Source organism: Epinephelus lanceolatus, chromosome 16, assembly GCF_041903045.1.
Source record: "Epinephelus lanceolatus isolate andai-2023 chromosome 16, ASM4190304v1, whole genome shotgun sequence".
Taxonomy (NCBI): domain Eukaryota; kingdom Metazoa; phylum Chordata; class Actinopteri; order Perciformes; family Serranidae; genus Epinephelus; species Epinephelus lanceolatus.
Window position 1 is genome coordinate 20,850,761 of NC_135749.1, and position 26,022 is coordinate 20,876,782.

The 26,022-nt window shown below is 41.3% G+C and overlaps 1 protein-coding gene across 5 annotated transcripts in view; it reads right to left on the reverse strand.

Annotated features, from left to right (window-relative positions):
- The window catches only part of LOC117263130 (CUB and sushi domain-containing protein 3), a 479,142-nt gene that overhangs the window by 283,422 nt on the left and 169,698 nt on the right, over positions 1-26,022 (reverse strand). For all 5 annotated transcript variants that reach the window (XM_033636295.2, XM_033636294.2, XM_033636293.2 and 2 more), the window contains one exon: positions 8,963-9,160. In XM_033636295.2, the coding sequence (XP_033492186.2) occupies positions 8,963-9,160 (198 nt within the window). The remainder of the gene's footprint in view (positions 1-8,962; positions 9,161-26,022) is intronic.

The window sequence follows — 26,022 nt, forward strand, 5'->3', positions numbered from 1 at the left end:
GCTGGCTGATTTTCAAAGTAAACATCAGCACCAGTGACAAGATGGAGAAGATGGGTAACAGCTACAATCCCAACCATACGGACAAGCAAGATCAGATCTGCATCCATATTTACATTGGAAGCACCATGGCAAGCATGGAGGAATCAAACACAGGCTGTGATCCCCATTGTGCAGACCTTTCTGCCAAACTAGCATCCTGCTAGCCATTGTCCAAGCATCGGATAATGAACTGGACAACCTAATGCCCTCGTCAGTTTCCAATGGGACGTCAGGAACTGTAGTCCTTTGTTTAACCAAAACTTGGCTAAAGCCCACAGCACCACACAGCATTAGCCAGGTGGCTCTTTTTTATATGCAAATCTGACAGAAGAGATTCTGGCAAGAGAATGGACAAACGCGTGAGCTTCAAAGTGAATAAGACTCATGAGACTCATGTGACAGTGTGAATATGAGGCGCTGTCCCATTCCTCTTCAGGCTGCACTGCAAGGGGTGTTCATTCTGCAAAGCCAAGTTGTTGCCAATATTCAGGAGAAGCAAGCATACGGCTGTCTTGTTGAGGTCAAAATATGTTATCAAACCAATATGCATGCTCTCACTCAGCGAATTAAGGGTTAATAATGACCAAACCAGAGCTGCTAATTGTTGAAACAGTGAACTAGCTAACTAACTAAGATGGTTTTGGTGAGTTTTATTCTGTTTCTGTCAAGTTTGAATGAAGTATGTTTTACAATGAGCTAACAAGGCATTTAAGCTAAACTTAGTCTTTGGTGAAAGAGTGAAGCTTGAAATCAGAAGGTGCACGGTTGTATTTCTCTGTTTACTTAGGAAAATAGGTAGAAGAATATTATATTTTTGAGTTTATTTTGTCTATTTATCAGACTCAAAATCCTAAGAGAGCTTGCGATATGTAGTGAAGTTGCCGGTCAGGGTTGGGGGTAGCACCGCACAAAAATTCCGTCATATACCTTAAACTCCAGTGAAATTCCAGGAAGGTATGATGGTATGAAAATACAGATACCTCCCAAGGCTGGTTTGTGCTGTATTTTGTTCCTGCACTTAGGGCCATAGTGGCCCTGACTACAAGGCATAATGGATTTTTGAAACCATAAGATAAATATTTACAATTTACAGTTCCCTCTCGATTGATTATCTATGAAGGGCAAACCCAAACACTTAGGGCTCTAGTTTCGCAGACCGGGCGAGGCGGGGGCGCAGCACACCTGCGCTTCGCCAACTGGGTGTGGCCAGACGGATTTTGCAAGTTTGGCACACCATGCGCCTGGCGCAGCTACTCCTCTTTCTCACCTCTGTCCCTCCTACCTGCGCAAGTCGGAAAGAGGGAGGAGAGAAGGCGTGGAGTGGGTTTTACACACATCACACCAATCAAATGAGCCCCTCTCCTTGCCCTTAAATGCGCCGCGCGAAGGCGTAATAAGAGTTTACTCAATTCGCCATTGCAGAAGAGAGCAGCAGCGTCAGACGGCCAAACTTCTCCCAGGAGGAAACTGATGTTTTGGTCCGGGAGGTCCAAGCTCGCAGTGTCCGAATATACGGAACCGCGAGCAGACCTCTACGGGCTGATGATGCAAAGGCAGCCTGGGAGGAGGTCACCACAATTGTAAATCAATGTTGTGTTTGTCTCGTGCGTGCGCGCTCTCTCTCTCTCTTTCTCTCTCGCAGTCTCACTCTGTTTCTTTTCTTTTGACTTTTCTAAGATGACAGATGCTGAATATATACTCCCTATCTGATGCTGTGGCTGTTTGTGGTTGGCTGAGAGGGATGTGAACTCATTAGTTTGCAGCTGTGTGTTGGGTTTCCATTATGCGTGCCACACGTGACAAACGGTGCCAATCCCCTTTGATCTGACATCAGATGTGACGGGACAGTCGATATAGAGATACATTTATGTGCTGATTGCAGATAGTTGCATTGAATAGTGGTTTCTGGGTATTTATTGCATTATTAATGTGCCTGATATTCTGGAAACCTGCCTGTGAGGTTTTGGTGACGTGTGCGCACTGTCTGCCGGTCAGCCAAACTTCGACTTACACTGGCTGCGCTCCTCCTGCGCTGACAGTAGACCTGGTTTCAGTTGGTGAGCTTTTAGCGCACCTTCGGCGAAGCCCTTTGGCACGAAACTGTCACTGCGCCAAGCTGGATCTGTCGACACCTCCCCCTGCTGCGCCGCCACACCCATCTCAGCGCACCTCAGTCTGCCAAACTACCAAACTGAGCGCGCCTCGGGTTGCGCTGCTCGAAACTAGCTCTGCGTGGGGTTCGCCACCCTGCGCTGCGCCGGGAAACTAGAGCCCTTAGATTCCACAAAGGAGCAGTGTCCTGAACCAGGATGATATGTGAATATCCACTAAACACAGTGTGCACCTATTTCACTGCTCAATGTGGGAACAAAATGTGGTTAATTGATTTCACCTAAAGCATGCTTTAGTGATAAAGGTGAAAGATGAACATGCACAGAGCTGAAAGTGGCAGCATTTTACCATTCTGAGTGCGTATTCTATTCTTATCTAGTCTATTTGTGATGAATGCATGATAAGTGAAGTAAAGTGCACATAAGGGTACTTGTGTATGCAGATAGGTGCTCATGTTTACATTTATGTATTTGTAAGAAAAAAGATTACACACACACACACACACACACACACACACACACACACATGCACACATGCACAGAGAAAGGGAAAGAGACAGAGAGAGTGGGGGGGGGAGAGAGCACACATTTCCTGTGATATTGCTAAAAGCACTGCATTTCAAGTCATTTGATTGCATGGCTAAATAATTGATAGACAGCTATTACAGCTGGTATGAATGCCTCTAGGTGTCACCACACACACACGCACACACACAAGCAGAAACACGCAAGTATACAACACTGTGTGTATGTGACTTTTGTGTGTGGGTATGTTTTTTTGCATGATATGTGTAGGGAGGTGTGAATAGTTGTGTATGTGTGTGTTGCTGAGTTGGTGTGAACGTATTAGTAGCTTAGCTCCTCTTAGCCTTACTGACAGAGTGACAGAGACATTGCTAATCCAGCACCGACAAGTTGCCATTTCCCCCTCTTCCCTCATTCTTCCCTCCTCCCCTCCTTCCTTCCATACCCCGCCAAATTACAGTTCGCTGCACGGTGAGGTACGTTGTGCAACCTTTCAGCACACTGTTGCATGTATTAGACTGGCTGACACTGTTGTGCACGGAAAGGCAAGGCTGATTGGGAAAATACATAGGCATTATACATACAGTTGTTTAGATTCACAGTGATCCAAATGTACATGTCTATTTTGCATTTTCGTTCCCTCTGGTGATGTTGGAAATTCAAACTTTATTTATTTGGCAGTGTCTGTTGTCAACACATTATAAAATGAATCAATTTAAAAATTACATAATTTGTAACTTGTGTCAATGCAACCCTGTTAGCTGTTGTCTTTGCACTGGATTGTAGCACTTTATTTTTGCATTTTTAGTCAGATGTTGACCAAAATAGAAAGACATTTCAGTAGTCGTTAAAATGTGTTAACAGTTCTGCTGAGAGGGAAAATCCTCTGCCTTCAGCTTTCAAGAAGATCCCGCAGTCTCATATGACTCATTTATGTTCATGTGCAAGCCTCATGAAAGTAATTTAAGTCGAATGAATAGAGGCGTGAATAGGCCAAAAACAGCCGAGGTTGGATGTTAAACACGAGACATTTTCTTATGAAGAGACTTCTCCATGAACTGTCAGCATATAGCACAACGTGAATCAACAGTCCTTCACTCTGTTTAGTAAGAAATGCTTGTGTCCTCTTTCTTTAACCATCTTCCCTCTCCATAAAAGAAAAAAGACAATGACTACCCTCATGGATGTATTTCTTGCTGTATAGCTAATATAGACTGGTGTCAGTTAAAGCAACTCTTACCTTTCTTGCATTTCACACAGCACTTAGAAAAAATGTGAACAACCACAACTCCACCTCCCTCCAAAGGCCTACTCCCCCCTCCTCCATTACATCCTATGATAGACGTAGGCGTTGGCAAGGTAACGTTAGATACACGGAAAAGGACAACGAGTGTTGGTTTACAACCAAGACAGTCAATGCAACCCCAGAGTTTTAAACCTCAACCGGAGTCAGTGATGACTGATTTTAGAATAAGGTTACAGTGCTAACGTTAGATAGTAGCATTTACGTTACTAGGAAGTGGAAACGCACAAGGAAGATTAATGTTTCAGAGGCTACGCTACAGTAGGCTAACGTTAGCCATTAGCAACTGGATGCTGTGTTGTCATATAACGTTATAGCCTATGTTACATTAGAGGCAAACTAAAAATACTTGTGCAGCAGAAACTCTGCGACCATCTCGTCCCTTTTTAGCTCAGGATGACGCTGCATCAGTCTTTGCCCAGCTGAAAGTTGAGCCGATATTGACCCGAGTTTTGGCTCTTTCAGCATCGAGTTCTCTCATAGTGTTAGCTTTTTCTGCTATATTCTTTCTTTTGCCAACTCACGTCCCTGGCTGGAGGTGAAAGCAGTGGTCCGCATTGGTCTGCCAACGTTACGGAGAAAAGGGGGGGATGTTACACGAGCGGTTGCGTCAGTTGGAGGCCTCCTCGTGGGGAAGACAGACAGGACACTCGGCCAGTTGGTTTTCTTAGAACCATATGAGAATGGTATAATTATGAGTATGTATCTCTGGTGGAATTCACTTACATTTTAGTGTGCCATCAGTTTATTAATAGCATTTTAACCTAAACAAAGTAAAGCGTAAAAATTCCATTAAGGTAAGTGTCGCTTTAAGTCTAAAGGGTTTTGCTTTTCTATGCTGTGTCTCTACCTACAGGGCTTTAACTTTACTAATGTACAAGTCCGCATATTGCTTACTGCACTTAGTAACATAGATGATGTAAGCTATGATGAATCAGGTGTTACTTCAGCATGTTGCCAGTTATGAAAAAACATTTTCCTCGTTTTTGTTTAGGTGAGTGGGATGAATACAAACATAAAAGTCCTATGTAAGTAAGGGTAAGTACACTTTAATGTTGTATTTAATCCTTGTTATTATCTTAAAAAAAAGTAAAAAAAAACAACAACAACTACACACTCCAGAAAAGCCTGTCTATTGTTCTTCGTCTCCTTCTTAATTAAACTGCCACTAGTTTCCATTGAGTTGATCCATGGCAGCCTGAACCTCTGCGGTCTTGTTTTGTGAAATTAATGTATCAAAACCAGTGAACACCAGCCAGCAGCCAGTGTCTTGCCCACCATTTCCTCCAATTACAGACTGACTACAAGATACAGCTGAGCTCCATCTATAGAAAACATTCATTTCCTACTACAAACTGTGTAGCAAAGACCCTACTACGAGTACCTGGCCTGGATTGCATTCTGTTTGTTTGATCAGGTAGGGCTCCTGCTGTTGTTGCTATAGTCCTGTTCACTGTCATCACACATAAATATTGGCGTGAATATTTCCAGTCTGTGTCCTTGAACCTTGTTGACTGAGTCCCCCAAATCACTGCTGCTGAGTACAGCTGTGTCCCCAGTGTTGATGCTATGGTGATCTACTCTCTGTATTCACACTGATTCTAAGTAATTCATTGCCCCCTTTTCTTTGTAGTGGTTGCTGGTATCTCTCTTGTTTATCGCTTGTGCTTGCATCATTAAGGAGTGCACACACCACAAACTGATAGTTCTCCAAGTTCAATACAGTGAATCCGCCCTCTCTCCTGGGAGGGGTCCCTTCTGAGAAGTGTGAGTGCCTTCTTCTGCGTGTGAAGGGATGTTGCTCTTCTGGATGACTGACCCTGTGTTGCTTATCAAATCTACAACCAGAATGCGCTCAGGTGGAGCGGCAATATCTTGACCAAACCACTGTCTTTGTCTGGGACAGTTCAGTTCTCGGATGTCCCTCTGCAGTCATGTGAAAGTCACAGGAATAACATAAAGAGTAAAGAGTGAGTGATTAAGTAGCTTTGAAGTGTGGGAAACATCCTTAACTCAAGGCCAGTGGATTTCTGTTTCCGACTTACTCGCTACTTACTTTAATTTAGTCATTTGTTTCAATACAGTCTTACATCAACCAAGGTGCAATATAATGTTATTGTTCACCTTGGATTTTCTAAGGCATCAAGGAAGTGATCACCCATGACTGTGTTGTGATCAGCAGCATATGGTGTTATGGCTGTCAGACTGGATCTTCTTTAACATGTGGTTCCACTGTCAACTCGGTAATACTTCTGACACCTTAAACCACAAATCACTTTCATCCTCTATTGTGACAAACCCTTCCAGATACCCCGGTACTATGTAGCTGCCATCTGGCCACTCGCATACGTACATGTTAGTGACAGATGTTTCAGAGTGCAGCAGTTTTGAAAGCACCACCCAGCTGACATCCAATAAAGATAGCGACAAAAGGAGATGTATACTATGACAATCAGCTAATTAGGCTGTCAAAGTCTTATGGCTATGATTTATGGTTGGCCATCTCGTACTTGCCTACTGACTCATCCAGATAAAATGAGACATGGACGCTCCATTGTAGTCCTCTTTGTCATCACACAGTTTAAGTCCAATATGGTGTCACCTTCAGTTTCTGGTTTGTCCTCCAACTATGTGAACTCAACATATTGTGGCGTGTTGGGGATGAAGGGGTGGAGTTTCCCAGCATGCCAGGAGACAATGCGTTTAATGTTATAACCCAAGGAAATATGTGTTTACCAGTGGCGGCTGCTCACTTTAAGTTTACATCATAAAATTTGTCATATTGTAGCGAGGCAGTAACTTATAAAAGGAACATTTAATTGAAGCCGTTTTTCAATCACACTCATGCCATAGAACCACAGCAGAACACACCTCAAAGATTTTCAGATGGGTTTAAAATGATGAAAATGAGCTGTATCGCTTATGGAAATAAGGAACTCCGGATGGCACTTTGTCAGAAGACTCCACTCGCAAATATCTGCACGGGACTGAGCTCGAAATGCGACGATGCCGGTGTGTATTTCCAAAGCGCTGTCAATCACAAAGGGGTTCCGCCTTTTAGACAATTCCTCCAATCATCATGCATACACCGAGCGTCCTCTCCCGCCTACCGCTCCATTAGGTCCCAGGGAAGCTGAGCCTCCCTGGAAGTGACGATTTTGTCCCATTTATCCAATGATTGTCTCGCTTTGCTGCATGAAAAAAACCTGCTCAGCGCTGTCTCATAGGAATGCTTGGAGGCTCCACGTCCACTGTGCTGACATGAGAATGTATGGCAGGGAGGTCGCATTTGAAAACTGGCGATAAACAGCTGACGTTTGAACATCATAATCATGATGTTAAACTCATCCTAGCGCATGTTTAATGCAATGTAAATTCTTATTTTAATGTAAATTCAATAGTGCATATTTGACCATTTCTTCTATGAAATCTTAGGGTAACTTCAGCCTCCCTTGTTGTCTCAGAGCAATCGCCCTTGGTGTTTACATGTGTTCTAAATCACTTACATTACCCATTATGTAGTGATTAATGTTTATGTTTATTTTACAATGGTTCTAATGGGTTACGGTTAATGTTGTTGTAAAAGACATTTTGCACCATTAGTGAAGTCGCATACACAGCCCACCTGTGTGGATATATCAGTGTTTGACATAACGTTGTGCTGAGGTGAAAATGAGCACTACCTGGTTCATCTCTTTGCAATCTTGAAACTCATGCTCACCACAATATATTTCTTGAGTTCAGTGTAATCAAAAAAATGTTGTGAAATGTGTACTCAGTGTTTTTATGTTTATATGAAATAGAATGAAATGCTCAAACAACAAATACAAAAGTTACGTTCAACTGACATGAAATTCCTGTCATTTATTTTATTTCTGGTGTACTCAAAACTTTTATATTACTTTATTGTACTAAACTAAAAGTTTTGGGTGCAAGCTGTTTCCAAAATAAATTAAGTTGAGAGCGATTTGGGGTTTACAATGCAGTTTTTCCAGCTCTGTGTTTTTGGGGGAGCTCGCATACTGGGGCACATTTATTTTGTAAATGGGGGCCAAAGAGAGCCGATGGGACTCAACCATATGGACTGGCAAAATGAAACAATGAGCTGTCAGCGGCTGAAGGTGGTATTAATCTGCGGATTGTGGGTGTGATCCTCGGTAGGATTGGTTGTACAAGCAAGGGCTTATTTACGGCTATTTGATGAAAATATTAAGAAAAGGATAATGGAACTTTAATGTAATCATTTACAATGTTTTTATTAAGTATATGACAAGTGAATCCATTTAACAAGATGTTATTTATACCTAATTTATTTTAGATGCTGCTCCAGCTGCTGTCATTTTAATATGGATTACTTCAAACTTATCTTTAAAGAGAGCTGAGCAAGACTGTACACGCACAAATGCAAGCGCTAGATTTGCATCCACCTACACAATATGGGGATGGACAGTATGTGGGAACAGACAGAAGTTCTTGAAGAGTTCTTCCTCAGCATATGCACTGTTGCGCTAAAGCATACAAGGCTATGTACACAGACCATGTACACCAACCCTAGAACCCAAAAATAGACAACAGCATACAGTACACTCTGCATATTTGCCTCTTCCCACACAAACCTTTGATAATAAAGTAGAGCGTAAAAAGACACACACATACACACACCATACAGAAAAGGTTTCCTGGAATGCCTGCCTGGCTCGCTTTCATATTCACACACACAAATGCACACGTACAGTCTGTCTGTCGTTCTGTCTCTCTCACAGACACACAGAAATGAAACTGTGTGAAGAGTTTTCTTCCAAAGCATATTAAAGATATCATTATGTCTTTACCATTGTTCACTGTTATTTAAAAAATAAACTAATTGCTAGTATTGTAATTTCTGTTTTCATAATTTTGAGACACTTTGGCACATTTTTCACTTTAGAGGGAAACTCTTCACTTACAGTCATGCGCATGAACACACAGATTTTGTCGTCCATACCTCGACAAATCGGAGCAGGAAAGTCCCAGACGGCTGTGTTTCCAGCATTGGTGATGCAGGTTAGCGTGGCATGGCCGTCCAAGACGTAACCAGGAACGCAGCTGTACTGCACTCGGTTTCCCACGGCGAAACGTCCGCCACCGCTCAGCACTGCTTTGGGTGGGACACCGGGGTTCCCACAAGATGTACTGTGGAGCTCTGCAGTGGAAGAGAGAAAGAAAAAAAATGAAAGGGAGATGGTTTTAGGCTTTTTCAATTTTTTTTTTGAATTAATTGCACTAAAATGTTTAACTATGCATTTCCCCTAACTCGACCGTCACTCAACCAAATAATATACCCAGCTCCTGCTCAGTGATGCGTCCAATCCGCAGCACTTAGAGCCCCAGTCCACACACTGCATCTACCATTGAAAACACAGTTTCACAGACACTTGCATTGTGATGGTGCCGTTTAAATACCCACACAGTGTCACGGCCTGCTCTAAAATCTTACCCCAAGCACACATATGGGAAGGTGCTTAAGCCTATAGTTCTTTATGATACATACTGCCAAGCATGCTGTAAAAGGATATTTTGACTGCACTCTCGGTCACAGCAAAGTAAACTCAGCCCCAGAGAAAGGGAGGGAGACAATATCAGAGTGTTTTATATTTAATCACATAATTCCCTCTGGACGCATTTAGAATTCTGTACCCAAGACATATGCACAAGTGTGCCTAGAAAACATCCGCACATTCATCCTCGCGCGCACACACACACACACATGCACACAGGGGAGAGCGAGGGAGAAAGAGAGGGGGAAGGAAGGGGTATTACAAGCCATAAACCAGGAAGTAGATGGGAGAACAGGGACCAACTCTGGTCTTATTGTTTGAACTTGATTGATACAACTATGAAACTGTTGAGACAGATAGGGGGTTAGGGAGGGGGGGGGGGGGGGGGGGGGGGGCAGACAGATTGGGTGAGGGGGAGGCAAGAGGAGAGAGATAGAAACGAGGAGGAGGTTAAAAAAAAACTTGACACGGGGAGAGGCAGAGGATGCCCAAGATGATAGATAGAAGTATGAAACTACTCAGACAGAGGGAGGGAGAGAGGGAGGAACGGAGAAAGTTGAAAGGGGAGGGAAAAGGAGAGAGAGGGAAAAATCATAGTGGTAGTGAGAGAGATTATGCTCGGTGTGCTCCCAAATGAGAGGTCGAGATAGAGCTGCTCTTTTTCTCTGGAAACCTTCACTTCTCAAACTTCAAACATATGCGCGATAATCTTAAAATGAAAAGCTGGAGTACAGCTGCAGGGCAATCTTTACCATGCTAATGGCAAAAATGTGTAATTATCATTCACAAAGCAGACAGTGGGTAGGGAAGATTTGATGTCAGCAAATGAAACGATTGAGTGATTCTTAGATTGGTTGGCTATTTGATTCATTTATACAACGACTTTATTGTCATGCCTTTTCAATTATACCCCCCTCCCCATTTCTATCCCACCACCACTCCCCATCCCAACCCCATCTCTCTATACCTCCACTGTAGCCATGGTGCTGGGGATTACTCCGAGGATTATTGGATTGTTTTGTGCATTTCGTCAGCGGTCACACACAAACAGTCTCTCAGTTTCCTTTAAATGAAACTTCTTATTATTAGCATCCACCTTAAATGTGATGGGGTCCACCAGACCAAAGCTTGAGTCTCATTTAAAAATAGATATAACTAGAACAAAAATAACTTAATAACAGAAATAACTTTGCCTCTAAATGAGTTTTCACTGCAGAAAAACAAAAACAAAAACAGCCAAGCATGCCCTCATGGGCTGTAATTAGTTGATATAAAATTTCTGTTTAAGGTTGTCTTTAGAGAGTATTTTTTAATCCCGGAGCTCGCAGAGCATGGACAACATAAACGAGAGGGGAAAATCGTTTTGCTAAAGACCCCGACATACCCCCCCCCCCCCCCCCCCCCTTCCAATCGCCATCCTCCTTATCTTCACACAGACACACAGTTACAGAGAAACACACTCTGACAAGACACATTTGGACACCCGCACAAATGCACATACACACATAACCAGGGTCATCCATCACTGTGGCGACCCCCAGTGCTGTATTGTGATTGGATGTCAAGTTGGCCTAGTGTTGCGACCTGCTGGCCTATCGATTTTGCCAGTTAGTGTGGCCCCTCTCAGTGTCAGGATGTTTGGTGTTCAGTGTCCTATCAGACACACATTTACCCTGCTAACACACACACACACACGCAATAACACAAACACATAAATAGAGTGCCGGTCTGTTGGCAGTGGACACACTTTCCTGTCTTTGCCACTTGGTTTTTAATCAGTGCCTCTATCACATTTTCATTTTATTTTATCACATATTTTTCTGTTACATTTTCACTCTTTGTATCACTTTATTCTTCCTTTTCTCCATCTGTCTCTGCTTCTTTAGCACCTTTTTTTTATCTTTCACTTGCATATCCCCTGCTTTTTTCAATCTCTCCCCCTCCTCCCTCAGTGTCTCTTCCTGTGACACTCCACCCAAACCCTCCCCTCCTCCTCCCCTGCTGCCTCCTCCTCAACTAAAAACTTTGATGGCATGCCAGCTCTTGCCTCTCCCTCTCTGTCTCTCCACTGTTCCATCCATACCACTACATAAGCCCTTCTGTCCATCCCTCCATTCCTCCTTAATTTCTCCCCCTAGTTTATTGTGAACATCACATAGTTTCATTACACTAGTTTATTCAGTAGCCAGCGGCTACACCACACTCCTTTTCATGGTTTATTGCTGTCTGCCCTCTCTTATTTATTCTCTTACCCTCACTTCTTCCTCCTCTCTATTCTCTCTCTTTATCTATCTATCTCTGCCTCTCTTTCCCTATCTCTGCCTCTCCCCAGTTTACCATAACCATGATTTCGGTCTCAGTTGCTTCATTACAAGCTGCTGCTTTTATGGGCCATCTGTAGAACTATCTGCATTTGTCACACACACACACACACACACACATGGAGACACACAAAGGCCTGCATGCAGAGAAGACACCAGCATCCAGCCACTCTTTGTACCACACACACACACTCGCGCACACACATAACCATTTACCTGGCTTTTATTTCTCCCTAGATAAGCAATTACAGTGGAGACCAGGTACAGGGAGCACGAGACGGAGAGGGGAAGGAGAGGGGAAGGAGTGAGATGGGGAATAAAAGAAAAAAAAACTGAGTGGTGGGTAAAAAGCGAGAGCAAAGTGCTAGAAAAAAGAAAGGATGCTGCCATGCTTTCAGAGTTTTTAGTGAGACAGATGACACCGCAGACTGGAGGATTGGAGAGGGGGAGTGAAGGACAGCGGAGACACGGGGAGAGAGACAGAGAGGGAGACAGAAAAAGGAAAGAGAGGCAGAGACAGAGAGGGATGATTCAATGAGTTTGGAGCTTTTACACCTCCGTCAGCACTTACTTTTATAAAAGATGAACCAAGTTGGATGCCGGAACATAATAGATCCTGAAACGCTTGAAAATAAAGCACAGAATCTGCTACAACAAACCACGTACATGGATTTCCATTTACGACATCTGAGAAATGATTTTCAGAAATTCTTTTCAAGACATTTCCCATAAAAGATGTAAGGTTTATAAGGACTGTAACAGAACAGACAGATGAGTCCCGAGGTCCGTAACAAACAGATTCGTGTTCTGGGGCACTTGGATCTATAAAAGGTTTCAGTGGCTGTCAACTTCAGAGTCAGTTGCTTGTCAGTTTGATTTATTCAACACTTTGACCAACTCTTTTTATAGACTTGTGAAGAACTTGTGTCATAAAACACTTCCAGGCCGTTAAGTTAATTAAATTTTATAGCATAAAGTTGTACATCATTTTTGTGGTTAGGTTACCTCTCACTAACAATGCTAAAAGCAAAAACACACTGACATTAGTCTGTTAATAAAAATATGAGTATTTAGATTTTACTGTGTTCATTTGGCTTACATGACAATATTAAACTTTTTTTTTCTCATTAACACGTGTATGTGTGTGTGTTTAAGGTTACGCAGCTTCATAAGGCAACTATATTTTCTGTACTTCATTGTGTTTATGAAGGCATCATAAGAACACAAGTTAAATACTTTAAAGAGTTGTTTGTTCACTCAGTAATATACATCATTGTGGAATATTTGCTTCTGTGTCTCAGGGGTTTATTTCAGAGAGAGGATCATACAGAAGTCACACAATTAGATATGAGAAGTTGGATACGTCCTGGTGTTTTATTTCAGCTCTCACAGTGTTCCCAGATGTGTGTATATTATTATATTATTATATGTAGAAATTTTTCAGGCTGACAGTGGCATTCTGATCAAGCTTGGCAAATTGGCCGTTTCTTGTTCACAGTGACGGATTACCATTACCAACTAAATTAGAAGCTTCTGTAGTTTCTGGGGGTAAATGTCATGTGGAATTGAACGTGACCTGGTGAGGAGAAACTGATAAAAAAAAAAATATATATATATATATCTACCCTTTGCTACTGTTACAATTAATATAGAAAGAACAGGAAGTTCAATATACAAGCAAAAACTAATCAGGCTGCAACTGTGCTTTAACATCTCAAAACGGTAATAAGGGATTTTTAATGGCTCACCCTATTCTTTTAAGCTGTTTGCAGGTGCAACCCTATCAAGTTTGATATCAGTCATAATGCTAATACTGATTTGATTAGTTAAACAATTATACACTAGATGCAAATATAGACCTGTGGTATCTACCATGCAGTTAACTTTTGTGCATTTCAGCTATGCATACAGTATTACTCAGTACAGACACACTGTCTATAGCTGTCCAGGTGACTAGAACATGTACATGTACATTATAGATTATAGGCTTGACAACATAAACATTCTACATTGGTCCTTCTGTATTTCCTATTTAAATGTTTGGTAATGGTCTTATCCCAGCTCATGTTCCCTATAAGTGGGTGGACAATCCAATGCTTGGTGAATTCTGCTTCATAATGACAGGAAGAGCCGACATCGAAGGATCAAAAAGCGACGTCGCTATGACCACTTTGCCGCCACAAGCCAGTTATCCCTACGGTAGTCTCTATATACAGACTCTACATTCAGTGAATGTAGAGTCTGCCTCCAGAAGAAGAGCGGAAGAGCCCTGGTTTCCGGTTGTAGGCTGTTTGTAGTCCGCGTGATATTGACCAATCATGTTTGAGCCGGCTGCAGTTGTTGCCAGGTTTAACGGTCCATGCGGTGAACTAACGTGGAGGAACATAACTGGCGTCACTGCAAACTCTGAATCCATCGCAACTGTTCAGCATATTTACTTATATATAAACAGAAACCTAAATTCGCCTCCTCCGCCCAAATCAAACTGGAATGCCAAAAAAACAGGGGTCTTTTATGACACCACCTAACTATACCCCAACATATCTGTGTTGTTTCCCCTTCAACTGAAAAATGCTTCTACAAAATAACAGACTGATGTTTTTTTTTTATCTAGAGGTGCACATTCGTTTCTCTTGTTAATGGTCTCTAAACATCTCGTGGCTCTGTCTAGCAGCTGCATCTCAAGCATTTGTTGGGTCTAAGATAGCTAATGCTACCTGCTGTTAGCAGATAGTATTGTAGGCCATGTGTATTTGATTGTCTATAACTGAAAATATTATTTAAAAATATTCAGAAGTGTTAACATTGGATAATGTTTCCTATTATTGTCAGGAGGTGTTACTTCACACCAAATAATTACAAATCTGGACCTTCATCACTTACTAGTACTTGTTACTTTGTACATCAGTTATCTAATTTAGCATTTGCACTTTGTTTAGCTAACGTTAGCCAGCAATAACTGTTGAGACACCCTACATTAATTTGGACCGTAAATGTTAGTAAGCAATAATCCTGGTGAAGGTGTAAAAGAAACAGACAGGGAGCTGCGGTGTTGGTGAGTGATGAGTCATCATGTGTGCTCACTGGCTAATGTTAGATGACTAACGTAAGTTCAAATGTAAATAACTCAGGCAAACTGCAAGGCAACAAACGTGTCCTTGTCATGTCAGATAGGGGATGGCATGGATATTTACCTGACAGTGCATATCACTGAGTCCAGTCAGAACAATAATCAAAGCCTCTGAGAACTGATCTGGTCATAACTGAAGTCTGGTCAGTGATAATAGGTCCAACCTGCCCTGTTTCTTTATGCATCATGATGCAACATTAGCCATCTTGGACCAAACAGGGCCTTGAGACAGATCTCGGATTAGTTTGTAGAACAATAAAAAGAAAACCAAACATGCACGTATATACATTAAAAATGTCAGTCAACATTATGTAACATGTATCTTTTTAGTTTTGTGGAAGCATTTTTCAATCGTAGGTGAAACAACAGATGTGTTGGATTATAGTGGGACTTGTCATGCCCATCAAATTAACCTCTATGGAAGTGGCACAAAAGTCTGGCACCAATACAAAATTCAAATGCTGTCACCGAAGTAATGACCCTTCTTTCTTTTGTTTTCTTAGTAGCTGACAGCAAGAACACAGGGACCAAAGTGGTTGCCCTAGCAACAGAATAGCAATGAAAAGGTCTATTGAAATATTTACATCACTTTTAATTATCTGAACAAAACACTGAGATACTTGAGGAAAGTTCATCTTATGTTTAAGTGGTTACATTGCATTTTTGGAAACACTGGAGTGTTTGGCTGAACAAAATAGGCCTATTTTGCTCAACTTTAACACATCCATATTTGTTATATTGACAGTGGAAACTTTTTTACTCAAACAATCCCTCCATTGTTAGAAAGTTGCTGCAGAGCTGTCAAGCGACTGTCATTCATACTAGGATTCAGGCGATTTCCTCAAATTCTAACTATGACAGCTCAACAATCACGGATAAGATAATATGGAATTATTCTACATGGCTGTGTGCTTTTTAATATGAAAAGATTAATGCCAAGATGAGATATATGCCGTTTGAAAATTGTGACACCTTTCTCTACAAAAGTATTAACAGCATAAAATATAAAACGCCACTGAAAAGCCCATTATTAGGGATCATGCTGAGCAAATGCTGAGTAAAAAAAGACTGATCGAGAGGAACTAAGGAAGGAAGGAATGCGGTGTTTCTATTTTACAATCTCTTTTACACCAACAATAAATAAAAGTGTGTTGAACAACTGATGCCTCTTTCTAATAAAGCTTAAAGAGTGTGATAAAGATAGAAAAGAGGGGCCAACTAAAGTGGAATTAATAAGTAGTCCCCGCTTGATAAGAGCAGTTAGGGCACTTCCCCCTTCATTGCTGATAATAACCCACTACTACAAAACCAGGCAAGACATGCAATGATGCAAACGGCACAACAAGCACCCACAGTTCTGGCCTCCTCTCACCATTTCTATCAACAGTCCAGTAAGAGGAACAGCAGGGAATAAGACTACGTACTCTATTCCAGACAAATTCCCTTTGAGTCTTGAGTCGACTCCCTGTGGCGCAGCAAGGCAGAAGTGCCAGCAACATCACAAGTCATTTAACACCAGTTTTTCCATTCATGTCCTGATCTGAAGAAGCAACTTTAAATTAATAATAACTAAAGTATTGCTTACACAGGCACAAAAAAGTCTGTACTTTGAGGGTAGATTCAGCACAAGCAGAATGGTCCTCACGATAAAAGCACAACATGCCCTGATTCTTCAAGAAAGTGAAGATGTCTAACTTGATCTGAAGAAGATACATCAGACCATGGTCGACCAAGTGAATGACTGATTTTATCTTGTTTTTCAAAGACATTGTTGGAGGAATGTGCCAGATAACTGTGATTTAAGTAAACTTCTCAATAATGAAATGCCTAATTTAGACATAAGTGCCTTAAAACAGAACGCCTCTGCAGTATTTGTGTAAAGATAATTAGCATATTCCACCTCTGCAGATTACAGCAGGGAAAGCATTTAGGGTAGTTGGCTTTATACTGAGTTTCATTTCTGCATCAATCATCCACTTGATTTGTGATTACATGACCACTTAACACTGTAAGTTCCAAAATGTTCCACCACAACTCTGCATTTTGGTAACACTGACAACTTGACGGCACAATGTGCCTGCTTTAATCATGTTGCCAAAATACATTAGTAGTCTAATTGGCTCCTAGGGGAGTGAGCCAGAGCCATATCTGGCCATGATTTGGACAGAAAATGTCGCAATAGAGAATAAAATCCAAATTACAACTGTGACGACCTAGAAAGCTTTGTTTCTGTTGCTGTTTTTATTTATAAATTTACTGTGTAAAAGAGATCATTTTCAACAATCAATAAGCCTCCTGCTCTAATTTTGTTGATGCAGGAATGCAGGGAATAGCATGTCCTGTGTGTAGCCAGGCAAAAGTGAAAGGGTGCAGGGGTCTAGGTGGTGGATATGCAAGTTGTGAGTGAGACTTTCACACCAGATACCTGAATTTGTGGTCCGTCTCTTATCGACTGATGTTAGCTTTTTCTAAATATGTTGGCCATATTTGCGTAACCATGGGCAATCACTGTAGTTGCCGAACCTTATGTCAAAGGTATACTATGCAGGATTGTCGGTTACTGTTTGTAATAATGCTCAGCAGTAAAAGTGAAAGTAAAAGCCAACCCTTGAGTCACTTGTTTGGCATTGTGCCTAGCGATATTTGCATTTTTTTGACTCTGTGTCTCTTGAATGCATACTGCTTACAGCTTTTGCAAAGCCTGGACCTCACCTGACCACTGTGGGGATACACGCTTATAAACACCCGAGCACAGAAAACAAGAAAATGCAGAGGAGGCAGAGGGCAGAAAAGCACACCGCCAAACACTTGTAGGGGGTTATAAGTGATGGTTGAGAGGAATTACCTTTGTATGAGTCTGTAGTGTTTTTTAGGAAAATCCTACACAGTAAATATTTAAACACTCATCCATACTGTTATGAGTCACTGTTATCGTGGGAATAATAATGGAAAGTGCTGGCATCAACATTCAAACACGCCATTTAATATCAATGCGTTGTCTGGGTCAGGTTTGTTTTTTCTTTTACGATACTCATACAGAGTCAAGGACAGGAATGAACTTCTCTAATAAACCTCACACACGGACAAACACACACACACATGCACACACACAAAACACACATCACACTTGCACCTCCCCTCATAAAACCACTTTTGATTGGTAGCTGCTTGGTGATGGCGTAATTATAAGTAATTACGATTAATTATGAAAACATTAATGGAGGGAAAAGGGACTAAGTGGCAGCATAAGGCTTGTGTGTGTGTGTGTGTGTGTGTGTGTGTGTGTCAGAGACAAAGAGATTCTGAGGCAGAGTTTAAGCAGGAAAAAGAGACAGCGCCCAGATAAAGTAGCGGCTGTTCAAAGCATAAGATCATCTGGCAGCTGTGAGGATCAGTTAATACAAACACAACTGTGTTGCTAATGATCGTAGCTCCTGGTGGAGATCAAACATTATGGACTCAGAGCAACAGACCACTAATGTCTCTCTGGATTTATTACCCGCCACAACACAGACAATCAAACATGCACTCACACCCGATTCTCCCTGAAGGTAAAAGCAGTCCTGAGTGGTTGCCTTGGAGGTGCCTTGATGCTCTGTGTGAACAATAATTATCTGTATTCAATACGGACATGGAGCTGCTTAAAGCAGCCTGGTGCCCATACTGGTGATCATCTTTGCAACTTATTAAATACATTATCAGGATAATATATGCTGACAACTGAATTAACTGAGCCAGAACTGGCTTATGTGGCAGTTAAAAATGATCATTAATGATCTTTGCTTGAGGCTAAAAGCTGTTAAACTGGCGATTAAATACCCAGAACATTCTTTTTGTTAAAAGAACAGTAAGAAAGTAAATGTATTAATAATATTTGCTAAACCTTGTGTCTCTAAAGCACTGCTGGTCAGGCAAAAGTAATCCATTATTGTCTGTTTACCTGTTATGATGCCGGTCAGCTCAATGTCAAATTTACATTACTTTACGAGCCACTGTGCATGCAAAAAATTAAATCAAAAGAACTAATACAGACACACTTTCACATAAAATGCAGTGGGGTGAATAGTTTGGTGCTCTTTAAAAATGTAATGGAGTTAAGTATAAACTTTCATATGATAGAAATACACAATTAGAGCCAGCCAGTTGGGGATGCAATTTAATGAGAGTAGGTGAAAAAAGTTAATCATTTTTGGAGAAAGACAATAACCCTGTCCAACACAATTACCTCATTTCTGTGGACAGAATATCCATCTAAGAATGTTTGTGGAAAAGGTGTACTTAGGTTTTTTTTTCCCCAGCCTTGCAATTTCCCTGTATGTAATTGAATGAGCAGATAATGACGGCAGCGTGACTGCTCACAAAGAAACATGGGGATGTCAATTATAAGCCCTTTACCTCCACTTCACCGGTGTGTGTGCACACTCTAGCGACTGTGTGTGTGTGTGTGTGTGTGTGTGTGTGTGTGTGTGCGTGCCATTGTGTGTATATCATTGCATGCGTATGTACAAGACAAGTGTGTTTGTTGTGTCTGTATTTGTATCTGTGTGTCCATGTGGGTATAGCTCCTTGATGTAGTGATCAATGTTTCTCTGAGGCCTGGTTCAATAAACCATTAGATTCCCCCCTAAAGACATTCTGCCATCAGAACTTCATTAGACACACACACACACATGTATACAGAGAAAAAACACAAATACCACACAAGCCCCTCTTCTCTCACTAATTGTCCTGCGTTTGCAGGTTGAAGCCATCAAGATTGAGTAAGATCATGGGTTAGTTTGTTTGCTTAGGCCTTTTTTTTCCCCTGTAGAATCTACAGCAGCACGCTATCTTGCTATCGTTTGATCTGACCTGAAAAGGCTGACTCCGTCTTTTTGAAGACCAGAGCGAATCAGCTCCATCAGACTTGATCAAACAAAATGGTACAAGGCCCAGTGTTTACAGGCTTTGCAAAAACAGACAGCTTTTTTATTCGATGGACTTACTGTAGATGATCATATTTAAGAAAAACATTGGTATTTTTGGCAACTGCAGTGCTGGGAAATAAATCTGGTAGCATTATATTTGTGTCCAGTATTTACTTGTGTATGTTTCTTAATCAGTTCACCAAGAATCACACCACTGAGGGAAAGCTAATGGCAATATTCTCAATGCACAAAGGTAAGCTTGTTGATACTCCCAAAGGTCACGCTACCATTGAACTCTGACACACCATTAGTCCTTATATCAAGAGGCTACACTGATCTAAGTCAGGGTCCTGATTTGCTTTCCTCTCTCTCCAACTGACCCTTCTCTTGTCTGTCTCATGCATCCATTTCTCCCTCCCGCCTCTTCTCTTATCTCTTCTCACAGCCACCCCTCTCTTCACTATTAATTAAAACTCTGTGTATATTCTTGTGTGTGAGAGTGTGTGCGCACATCAGGCTTCAGTATTAATTAAAGGTGTGAATGCTAATTGGTCAGATCAATAACGGGTCGTTAGGCCTCAGGGGCCGACAGCCAATAGGAAATCGTTACGTGTCTGACATCACTGTCACTCTGCTAAAGCTGCACTGCACTGTGACACACACACACACACACACACCTGCACCTACACACACAGATTTGTACTTACACTCACACTACTGTCATCTTGAAAGATAGGTTCACCTCAAAGGTTGTGAGAGAGACGGAGAGAGAGTTGAGAAACAGAAGAGGTTAGCAAGACACAACTGGAGCAACTTACTGTATATTCCTAGAACTAAATCAATATCCATTAAGGAAGGGAGAGGGGGTGGGGGTTCAAAAAAAAGAATCTGATGCCATAGTTGTCATTGAACAGAACTGAGTAAATGAGTGTGTCCTCTCAGAAGGCCTTTTTGCGCTGATCAATACCAGAGCACTCTGTCTCTCCCCGACCACATACTTTCTTTTCAGAACTCCTCTTTTGTCTTTTACTCTTTCTTCCCTCTTTTGTCTAAGGCGTCTAACTATCAGCCATTGTCAGTTTTAAATTCAGCCACATAGATAATTACGAACAAAACTCGGACCTTGACCTCAGCTTGACTACTGTAAGACGAGAGAGGGGAAGACGGAAGATGAGAAGAGGAGTGTGTAGCACAAAAGGAATTTTACAGAACTGGCAGTTTACTTGATGGGATAAAGACATGTTGCCCCAAAGCTGGCAGGTGGTCAGCTCAATTTGCCATTTCAAACCCACCCAAACACTGACGCCTCAGCATCACGCCCCAACTAACCTCCAGCGCCACCCTTCCACCAAAATAAATTGCTTCTGTGTGAAACTAGGCTTCAAATAAATTTGAACTTGGACATCCACCCAGCTACTTCTTCAACACAACCTCACATTCTCTCTCTGTGTTTGACAAGGGTGCAGAGGCATTGGAAATAACAACCACACAAACACATTTGAAGATGCAAATAAGCCTTCCTTGAACTTTGCACTCTGGATGTCTCACTAAGAAACTTGCTCAGCACATTCGCTCATTTTTTATCATAATGACCCCAAGGCCTCTCTTCGAGTTCTATCCTCACGATCTGACAGTTTGTAGCTCTGCTACTGTTAATGCTGTTGGTCATTCCACCTGACAGTCAGTGTTATGGGTGTAATGAACATTGCTGTCTCTAGCGGTCACAAGCAGGGCTCTTACTGTTGTCACTTTCCTATATCTGTAATACCTTCAGACAGACCTTTCGCCTGTCCTTAAACAAAGTGACACCAAGTGAGCAGACAGCAATGGAGGGCTATGCAAGGTTAATGCTGTTAAGTGGTGTATGAAACATTAACTGGTAACCCATGTACAGACTGTTGCCTGTAGAGACAGTCATTGTGGAAGTGTGTGTGTGTGTTTGTGTGTGTGTGTGTGTGTGTGTGTGTCTACAGTGACTGACAACTTCAGCCATACTCTGGTGTATACTCTGCATATTTTATAAAAGCACTCCTAGTTTATCTACGGTTGTGCGTGCATGAGAATCATTTAACTGTGCTGATAACATCTGTGTGTGTGTGTGTGTGTGTGTGTGTTGCTTGGTTGCACTGTCGAGGTGAGCTAGCTAGCTAGCTTTGCGAGTGTGTGTATTCCGGAAAGTGTGTGATATCTAATAGCTGTGGTTACTGTAGCGTGACTTATTAAATTTAACATCAAGAGACCCCCTGGAAAGCTGACTGACAGATGCATGCCGGCACACTTACATACACACACTTATACACACTTACACACACACACACACACACACACACACACACACACACACACACACACACTCAAATACACCTTAACTGAGAAAACTAACCAACCAAAACAGACACAGCTGAGTAATCATTCTACATATAAAGGCAATGATGATATACTGTCAGAAAACTGAACTGAATGCAAATTAAGGTGTAAAAATATTACATTACCTCACTTTCCTGTTGACAAAATAAAGGATAAAAAACAAACTGAAATAAATTCGGCAATAACACATCAACAGGCACCAAAACACACACACATAACTGGCTTGTTTTCCCATTAATGTTTCTCCCAATTATTAATACTGAGGAAAAGCAACACCACACCTTGTACAAACCTGTTAGATCTGAGGTGAAATAAGGATAAGTATTCAAGAACCACATTCACAGACTTCTTGAGACATGCTGCTATTATTTTAGCATTTTTAGTTGATTGGTTTAATACCTGACATGGGCCCTGATCCAAATGCTGATCAATGGATGGATTAACATTGGCTTTCAAAACTGTTCTCGTTGAAGCAATATCAAAATGCACAGCTGCCTTTATGCTGAAGTACACTTCAAGATATAAGCAGCCGGCCTCTGTCCTGTCTCACTTCTTTCAACTCATTTACCGTCCTGTCCCTTTTAATCTCCTCTTCTTCTTTCATCTCCCCCTCTGTCGCCAGTCTTTGTACCATTAGTGCAGTACAGCCGAACATCAACCACAACCCAACAAGTGTTCCCTCTGCACAAGACCAACATTTTTCGCTCACAGCTCATGATGGCGTCGTGTTTGTGTTGTTTGTGTGTATTTGGGGGTGCACAGTCACTGGGGAATCAATTTGTAACAAAGCTGTTCTTTTCATCACAGGACAAAACTTCAATAATTGCAACTATCTGTTGTGACAGACACAGACATCACAAGGCAAAACTCGGTCTCCTATCTTGCTGCAAAGTAAAGGAGTCATTCTAATGAGATTTACTTGCTTTTGTTCCACAGCTAACTGCATGTGATCAAAATCCCGTGTTAAGATGGTATTTCCCCCAAAGATTTGATTGTTTTACTTATTTTTACACTGAAATCAAAACACAGATGATCTGTGCACACAGCTCTATGATCCTGAAAGCATAATCTAAATCTAATCTGTATGAGTTTATAATAACGCACAACAATTGTGGAAGGGCATACTTAACATGATAAATGACCTACCTTCCCGAAGAATCTAAAGGCATATATACTCAACAACATGAATGGTCCATGATTCCTATATTCATTCCTCTGTTGTACAGAAGGCACTTTATGTTGCTTAGTTTATCCCCAACCTCATAATTTTTCTTTTTAATTATACAGTATATAGTTTTTTCATTGCCTTATCGTCACCTGGTATAGATATCTGAGCTTGTACGTAAGTAAAATATGTTGTTTCCTTTTTGTTTGTTCAGAAAATCAATAAAAGTTAAAAAGTTACAACGTTAAGAAATACATGTGTATTTTAGAGACTGCTCATGAAGTGCCACACAGACACATTTAAAGGGCTTTAAAATTCAGCAATACGCTTAACTGTCTTCTGAACTTAATTGAGACAATACTCAGGAAGAAATTAAATCGACAAGATGTCAAGAATGTCAAGTTAAAGAAGCAACATCATAAGACGATAGGGTCTGACGCTGAATACTGTGTTATGATCTCATCTGTAAGTAGGGTTTGTCATTCATTTAACTGGGCCATACTCCACAGCAAGTTCTGAAAAATGAGTGGAAACAGTTCAATCAGGAACACTTATTAATCCTGTCTCATTAAGATAAGGTCAGTAGTCTGGTTTTTATACATTGTGTGAATATATTCATCGTGAAAAAAACTTTTCTAAGCCAAACAAAATCGAATGAATCAGCTGAACGGCCAAATAAAACTAGTAGTGCTGTGTTACTGTACTCTCCCCTGCTATACTGAACTCCTCCTTCCTAGGAGACAGTAGTTAAAATATTGAAAGCAGTGGGATAGTGAAATAACAAAATCTGCTGATAGAAAGCAGAGCACAGGGGCTAGAGAATACAGTGCTGATAGTCATTTTAACAATTAATTAGACGATTAAATATTGAGAGAAAACCCCCATGGAATAATGAAATCTGCTGATGGGAAGCAGCTAAAGGAGGTTAGAGATCATTCTGTCGATGTACCGTATCACATTTTACTGGGCGGTGTTACATTTAGTGAAAATCCTCTTTGATTGGCTGACAGTGTTGAGGGATACGTTTTGTCTAAATGCTCCTTCGGAGTGCTGTCTGACTCACGGCATCAGAATCTGCCATGTCAGCATGACCCTGCTCATTTTCTGGTTATGCTAATCAGGTGACATTCCTTCCTGCTTGGCAGGAGGAGCTGATTGGATGGGCTGAGGTGGTGACCCTGAAGGGAGGCCGTTTGATTGGTTGGCTGATATAAAGCTGAATAATGGACTGACACTGGCCAGGAGGCCGTATTATTATCAACACACACTCACACACACAAGCATACACACACTACTGCAGCAGCACATACGCATACTTCCACACACACTGATATTAACTATGTACCAGCATAGCCTATATTTTAGCCAGCTGGTCAGTGGTTGTCTGACAGACCTGAATATCAAATCAATATATCATTTGATGTAATTTCTATCCTGTACTGGCACAGAGGGGTTTGGTAGCTGTTCGCTATAATTCCATCATAGTATCTAATATCATTGGGATATGAGGCAAATATATCATTTGCTAGACTTCTTTTAGTGTCAAACTTCTACCTTGCCAATCTCAGCAGCAAAAGACTTTACACTTTTACTCTGATTATTTTATCCACGTATCAGACTGATGACTACTTTTTGGACAATCTTTGATGTTAGACACCTATCCTTTCCAGGCACTAAAGCATTTGGCAGCTTCTTAATATAAATCTGTCATTAAATTGGTTAGTTTAATCCAGGTATCACATTAATTTGTCATTTGCTGGACTTTTGTGATGTGAGGCACCTACACTATCCTGCCTAGCGAGATACTGAGACGTTTGGCAGGCTTTTACTGTAATTACATTATCCAGACATCAAACTGATACACTGTGTGGACAGTCGTTGAAGGCCTGACACTGAGGGATTTGGCAGCTATTTTGTACCATACCATTATACAATTATATACACGGATCCAGATAACGAGATAATGTCTCTCAGCCCAGTCACCAAAAGAACATGTTGGCATTGTATGTTTCTGCAAACCATGAATATATTACATTTGTACTTTTCATATGTATAAAATCAACATTGTGACACAGTATAAGAGCTTACTTTGTCATCAGACTAAGAGGGGACGGTGGATGGTGTGACACCTGGTAAGACGCCTGTCAAGCTGCAGACCCAACACATTCTCACTCCGACCTCGTCACATATCGACGTTTGGTCTTGGACTTTCCACGTCCAGATACGACGTGCACAGTACCCTGGGTGCGTTGGTTGTTGACATTCTGGGATGCCGTGTCAAGTTCTGCTTGTTACATGCATTGTCTTCATTCAAAATACACTTCTGTTTTCACAGGAACTTCAACATTTATATACTGTCTCTTTCCAAATAAATGCACTATGTCAGTACAACACTGCAAATTGATGTTTTCCTTCAACAACTAACACACGTGATTGGGTTTTAGAAAAAAAGAACAGGGTTAAGCTTGTAATAATAATCTTACAGGATGCGAACACCGCTCTCCTGGGTTAATGTCACTAGCCATGTTTCCATCAGCCTGTTTAGATGCGCATCTAGAAGTATTGCATTGGAAAATTATGATGGAAACGCCAAATTAGAATTAAAATCCCCTGATTT